At 50.6% G+C, this 6893-nt stretch overlaps 1 protein-coding gene across 1 annotated transcript; it reads left to right on the forward strand.

Annotated features, from left to right (window-relative positions):
* Positions 1–384: 384 nt before the first annotated feature.
* Positions 385–2842, forward strand: LOC109747207 (protein YIP4b-like). Its single transcript, XM_020306302.4, has 3 exons — positions 385–1056; positions 2158–2232; positions 2327–2842. Exons 1-3 carry the CDS (start codon positions 565–567, stop codon positions 2585–2587), a joined length of 828 nt encoding a protein of 275 aa, XP_020161891.1. The 5' UTR covers positions 385–564; the 3' UTR covers positions 2588–2842.
* Positions 2843–6893: the final 4051 nt, after the last annotated feature.

The raw sequence follows: 6893 nt of genomic DNA on the forward strand, positions 1-6893 counted from the left end.
GTGACTTTGCGCACTTGCCTCCTCCTTCACCAGCTCGAACAATTGGAACCCTGAAGATTATAAGGATTGGTGAAACGAAATTGACACCGGATTAGAAGTCCGGCGAGAGAAGGGAAACCCTAGACGTCGCCGTGAGGGGAGTGCAAAAACTATTTCGGCCACTCAAATTCGTTTAGCAACAAATGGCATCAAACCAGACCGAGTCGTGTTGCGAATTGTTAGCTGAAAACTTGCATTTTCGCCCGTCTTCTTGGGGACTTCAGTCCGGGCCGTACTTCTCCTGTGGAGGCTTGATAAACGAACCACCTCCATATCCGCACCAAAAATAAAGGGAAAAGTTGCGAATCACGAAAAAAAAAACGCAGGCACACCGAGTCGGGCCGCGCTCGCGCCATTCGACAGCCAGTTCCGTCCGTCCGTGCAACCCCCTCGTCGCGTGCTCCTTCCTCCCCTGGTCTGGTCCGCCGTTCGCCGTCGCCCTTCTCGTCTCGCTCGCCGGCCCGCCGCCCTCCCGCGGCCACGAGATCTCGCCGCCCGGCGGAGCCCTAACCCGCGCGCCCGACGATGTCGCACGCGCAGCCCCAGGGCGACACCATCCCGCTGCACCCCTCGTCGGCGCAGTCCGACATGGACGAGATCGAGAGCCTCATCCACGTCGCCCCCACCGCCGCCGCCGTCCTGCCCGCGCGGCCGCCCTCCCCTCCGCGCGCGTCCATCCCCGTCGCCAACATCCCTCCCGTGCCCCCTCCGGCCAGCTTCAGGCCCCAGCCGCCCCCCACCTTCTCCTCCGCGCCGCTCCCTTCCGCCTCCGCCTCCGTCGCCATTCCCATCGGCGCGGACGGGTTCGGGAGCCCCGCCAACACGCTCACGGAGCCCGTCTGGGACACCGTCAAGCGCGACCTCACCCGCATCGTCAGCAACCTCAAGCTCGTCGTCTTCCCCAACCCCTACCGCGAGGACCCCGGCAAGGCGCTCCGGGACTGGGATCTCTGGGGCCCCTTCTTCTTCATCGTCTTCCTCGGCCTCACTCTCTCGTGGTCGGCCTCAGTCAGGAAGGTTATTTCAAATCCAAACCCATCAAATTCAGTTAGCTGGGTGCAACACCTGCGTTTGAAATACTTTCGTTAGAATAATGAACTGATACAAACCTTTGAAGTATATAATTCATGAGGCCGATAACTGCTGTTGATAACTGCTGTAGATGACCTGATAACTGCTGTTGTATGTATTGAAGATTCAGCAGGGGATGGAGATCCTTGGTTACAAACCAAAACAGTGTTAAGGCGGGATGATTAGACATCTCCAGCATATTCTTATTTGTTGCATGTGTTTTGCGAACTTGCTTTACAAACTAGGATTAGAAGTGCACTTTTGTAAAGAATAAAAGAGCATAAAGAGCATAGGGAGATTTCTCCATTGCCATGCTATTTGCACCTGGCCTGCTCTTGTATAATTTCTACTACCCTACTGGACTCGGACTTGCAATGCCGTCGGCCTCTCGATCTTCTTAGGGAGCTCGAGCATTCTCAAGATCCTTAAAAAGTAAAAAGTCATTCCATGTCATATACTCCTACAATACATTATTCAGGAGTAAAGTGAAATTTGGCGGAGAGTGTTGTTAAATCTGGAAGGTAGTGTATTCTTAGAAGGGGGACTACACTTTTCCTTGTGGAAAAGGGTACTAGAGACATGCTTATAAATATTTTAGTTTGCCCGGCAAACCGTCTAGGTGGCCTTGGCCATTCCACTAATCTATCCATGGCATCTCCAATTCAGTAGCATACTTTTGCTTTTATAATGCTTCAAGAGGTCCAGTAAAAATCTAGTGTTTGATGAAAATTATTCCAAGGAGGGAGAGCTGTCATGAAAATAAAAAGTGCTGCAGCAGTGCAGCTTGAACCATTTTTCAGTAACTTGGGCATTTGATGTTCTTCTGAAGTTTTCATCGGCAGCAAACAGAATTCACACCTAGTAGAACAAATTAATTTCATTTTGATAGAAAATTTATATGCTGATTAATCTATACGCCAGTATACTTGGAGATCCACTAATCTGTACGAACGCTTCATCTTATGATTGCAGTTCACTTGTTAATTCTTATTTGATCTATCACCTAGTCACCTACTGATTTTGATGACATGCCTTTTGTGTTTGTAGTCTGAAGTATTTGCTGTCGCGTTTGCCGTACTTGCTGCTGGTGCTATAATCCTCACGCTGAATGTGCTGCTTTTGGTACTTAAACCCTTTTCTCTCTCGCACACACCTGCTTGCACATGTATACACACCTGGTGTTCCGGGGGCAATGACCACATTGTTTCATTTGCAGGGCGGCCAAATCATCTTCTTCCAAAGCCTGAGTCTTCTAGGATACTGCTTGTTCCCCATGGACGTGGGAGCTCTGATTTGCCTGCTGAAGGACAACGACATGCTAAAGATCATCGTGGTGGCAGTGACATTGGCATGGAGCTCCTGGGCAGCGTATCCATTCATGAGCACCGCCGTGAACCCAAGGAGGAAGGCCCTGGCGCTTTACCCGGTCTTCCTCATGTATGTCTCCATTAGCTTCCTCATAATCGCGATAAACTAAGGGTGGAACGGTTTGCCGCCGCGGACCGTCAGAAGTCCGGAGATTTTCCCGTCCAACCGGCCGAGTGCATACAGGTTTTGTCTGACCGGTTTGTTTTGTAAATAAATTTTGCTGACTACTTTGAGATTTCTTCTTCTTCTTCTTTACATAATCAAAGGGCCTATAGTAGGGGTATAGAAAATACAGTAGGAAATTATACGTTCTGTAAAGTACCTATTTTGTTTTGCGCCTGGCTAGAATAACTTGTAGACTGCTGATGGGGTTGAGGTGCCATGGTGTGAATAACCTGTAGCCTGCTCTGTTGTGGTTTGGTTCGCCATGGTGTTAGCATGTTCCCTTTATCTGTGTGCCGGTTTCTACTATCTTCCCTGGTATTATTGCCTGACCAGGAGTGCTTCTTGGAAGTTCTCATTGGTGTTAACCACGTATTGTTGGGATAAAAAAAACGGTGAAACAGATTCACCACAGCTAAAGTGCAACCGGAGATTGACTGCTTGGTCACATGAGTTCTGCATTTGCTGTTTTTCTAGTCTCGTCGTGTGTACTCTGCAACGTGACCTATATTGACTCTCAAGTCGTCACTGAATTATGTACGCCTGGTGGTCCTCCCGTCCTAACTTAAAATCACTCCTTCTCCTTCACATTCTCAAAGTATACAAGCATCCATTTCAAGTGGAAGATGAGCGCACACATGGGCACCGTCAGAGCAATATCTCCGCGCACGCGTGCGATAGTAGAAACTAGCAGCAGTAGTTGCACTTGACGCGGTCCCTAATTAAGATCTGTGGTTTTCTGTTAGCTTTTCCGGTACGCCGACCCGTCAACATCGGTGCATACGTACATGCCAGGAACAAGTAACCGGACGGGGTCAAGTTTCAAAGCCGTTTTGCATTGCACCTAAACTTGGCCAAAACAAACAACAAGAGTGCAAGCAAAGGCAAAACCGAAAACCAAACCAAAGCGGGCACGAGTCTCCTTCCTTCCTGCCACCTTCCGGGTCATTCCTTTCCTTGGCGCCCCCTCCTCCGCGCGTCCTCCCCCTCCCACGCGGTCCGGTCGCCGGTCGTCGCTCCCCTATACTTCAGCATATATATTTATCCCGCGCGCGCCATTCGCGGCCACCCCGGCGATCTGCGACCGCTCGTGCCCTGTATTTCTTCGGGTATCATGGGGGAGGCGCCGGCCGCGTCCTCGACCACGGTGGAGATGGAGGCCGCGGAGCAGCTCATCCAGCTCAGCGGCGGCGGCTGCGACGACGACAGCGCCGAGTCGGAGTGCAAGAGCGCGGACAGCGTCAGGGCTGACGAGAAGGTGCCGGCCGTGGGGAGCAAGAGCGCGGACAGCGTCAGGGCCGGCGAGAAGGGGCCGGCCGTGGAGAGCAAGAGCGCGGACAGCGTCAAGGCAGCTGGCGAGAAGGCGCGGGCCGCGGAGAGCGTCATGGCAGCCGGCGAGAAGGTGCCGGACGTGGAGAGCAAGAGCGCGGGCAGCGTCAAGGCCGGCGAGAAGCGGGGAGGTGGTAAAGAGGGGGTGCCCGCCGCTGAGAGCAGCACCGGGAAGAGACGCGAGAAACTCGGTGGGCCGAAGGGCGGCGGACAAGACGAGGAGGCCGTCATCGGCGGGGTCGCGAGGAGGAGGCCGAGGTTCCGGTCGCTGGCGGCTATATACAGGAACACGAGGAGGATGGACGACCACGGGCACCGCCGCGAGGAGGCGGAAGAGGAAGAGATGGGTGAGGGGAAGGGGGAGAAAAAGAAGAGAAGGGCGATGGGTGGGGCCGCCGCCGCCGACGGCGAGGCGATCCCCGCGGCGGCGCCGTGCAAGGCCAAGAGATCAGGGGTACGCCGAAGAACTAGCTAGTATATGTGGTGTGAGTCGTCGTCGTAGGTGTTAGAGATCGAGATCTCTGGTGCATGGAGGCATGTGTGGATGTAGCTAGATGGCAATGGCGCATGCTTGGGTGGAAGAGATTGTGATGTAAGATGGATGTACGTACGCAGCTATCGATCTGGTGTGTTTCCCCTCATGGAAGAAGAAACCATCAAGCTTCACATTGCGTCTGGGAATTTTATTTGTGTACAGTGTACTCACTTTGTTGTTTGGCATGGCAATCGATCGTTCATTTGCGATGCACATATTGGCATGTCGAACTACTGCGGTCGTTATTGTGTGGATCCTGCATCGATCGTTCTGGTTACGGCCAGAAGACACCAAAGTAACGGCAGCTGAGAGGAGAAGACAGCAAGATAACGGGCCAAGTCGACCGTCAGTAGCAAAACATGCTCGCTGAACGACACGAGTCATTGCTCACAGCCCATCTAGTTATTTTTCTTTCTTTTGGAATGAGGGTAAGACCCTTGGCCTTCGCATCGAGTGATGCACACAGCCTTATATTCACGGGCGGAGCCACGTTTGGGCCAAGCCCCCGGGAGAGACCCTTGGCATGCGCATCGAGTGTAGCTACAAAACATCTTCAACAAGGGCATGAAGCTTGTAAATGCCTGATCTAGCCACAACCCGGGTTTTCACAAACTTGTCATCAAATTCAGCATTGCCAACAACCTCGCTACCGGCTAACGACACATCACTAACCGGATCCTGATTGTTGGAGAAGATGCGAGATGCAGGTTGAGCACCGCCGTCCTACACCTCACCGTGCTTCCGGTCATTGATGCACCACCTTTGATCTCATCGATGAGAGAGAGGGAAATATGAACGCAAGGTAGCCCTATTTCTCCGTCATTGCAGCCACCTCATAGACCGCCATCGTTGCGGTCACCTTGCGGATCCTCCTAGCACGTCCCCAGGGCCACTACCCTGATCCACATAGCACCCATCGGCGGGATTGGGCCCCTAGGCAATGTTGCACCACCAGATCGAGCACGTGCCCACACCGGAGTAGCACTAGCAGAACCCCATGATGGCGGAATCGGAGCCATGTCCACACCCCATGTAGACATGATCGACTTACACAAATTGCACTTGCACCGATGTCTCTTTCTTTTTGTTAGTTTTGAGATTGCTAACCAAATTGTAGTTAATTTTCTTTTCTTTTGTTTTGACAAACATATGGTCCTTTTTGAAGCTGGGGTATCCCAATCACCGGATTGTTACATTATTTACCAAGAAAGAAGAAAAGGAAATCCGGTGCTTATCCTTGCGAAGGATAGAATTTGTGTTGGAAAATATGGAACATCATATCAATATCACAATTTCATATCAGTACCATGCAAGATTCATATCATTATCACAAAACAATATTAATATCAATATCATACACGGTTTATAAAAATACTAACTAATTGCATCATTCATGAATTCATATAAACAATACTCTAGGATCCATAGAAGGAAAAAGAGCTCACCAACATGGCCGATGTCTTAACAGAAGATCTTGGCAGCAATGTCGGGTCTACGATCGCGCATGACGGCATGGGAGACCCGAGAATACGACACCACCACCACTGATCACCACCACGGCCTAGTGTCGGATGAACGGGTGGGTTGTGTGCTGATGGGTGTGGGGTCACTGTGTCGAGAGACCTTGCCTTCCATGAAAGGGCAGAGGTGACACTGCATCACCAATGACGCGATGCACAACGTCGGAGATATCTCGAGAACCATGTAAGGCGCCTATGGTAGAGGTAGCCGATGTTGAGGCTACAGGGCAACAATCACTGTCGCCCCGTCGGTGCCAGAGGCAAAGCGGTGCACCATCGTGCAACAGAGGGGTGATAGATGTCGCCGACGCGACCATGGCAAAAGTGAGAAGGACAATAAAACATAGCTAAGGTCACCACACGAGTGTAAAAATAATCTAATAAATATATAGTCTTATGGAGGAGAGGGCCTAGAGCTCATATTCACCAAAAGGAGAGCTCTAAGAGTGTCCCTTTAGAAAGTCAAGCATGATCCAAATCACGCACATGAGTGAAACCGGATCGGATTCGGACAGATAATCCTTATACCATGTCCTACTCCATATTTATTTTTGGATTCGGAAGCGGAATGGATGCGGATCCGAATACCGGATTGTGCAAATTCGAAACTGGATTATGCGGATTCAGGCATGGTACGGTAACAAAACGGCGTCGGGTTGAAAACTGTCATTTACCATATTCGTACACGAAGAATATATAAATGCTTTAAACTAAAAGTATACATAAGCAATGAGCAATTATTAATACTTAATTACTTATACGCTTTAAGAACACACAAAGCATTAGATGGTATTAAAATAAACTAAATAAATCACTAACATGCATATGTCTTGTCTCATAAGCAAAGATGTAATTCACGTATTGGTAGT

This window comes from Aegilops tauschii, chromosome 1 (assembly GCF_002575655.3).
Source record: "Aegilops tauschii subsp. strangulata cultivar AL8/78 chromosome 1, Aet v6.0, whole genome shotgun sequence".
In the NCBI taxonomy this organism is placed as follows: domain Eukaryota; kingdom Viridiplantae; phylum Streptophyta; class Magnoliopsida; order Poales; family Poaceae; genus Aegilops; species Aegilops tauschii.

What these genes read in the sequence shown, in the direction of transcription:
- LOC109747207 (XM_020306302.4), top strand. Translation starts at nt 565, where the DNA reads ATGTCGCACGCGCAGCCCCAGGGCGACACCATCCCGCTGCACCCCTCG. An exon ending in GGTCGGCCTCAGTCAGGAAG is followed by an intron (nt 1,057 to 2,157) that starts GTTATTTCAAAT and finishes TTGTGTTTGTAG; the next exon opens with TCTGAAGTATTTGCTGTCGC. An exon ending in CGCTGAATGTGCTGCTTTTG is followed by an intron (nt 2,233 to 2,326) that starts GTACTTAAACCC and finishes TTTCATTTGCAG; the next exon opens with GGCGGCCAAATCATCTTCTT.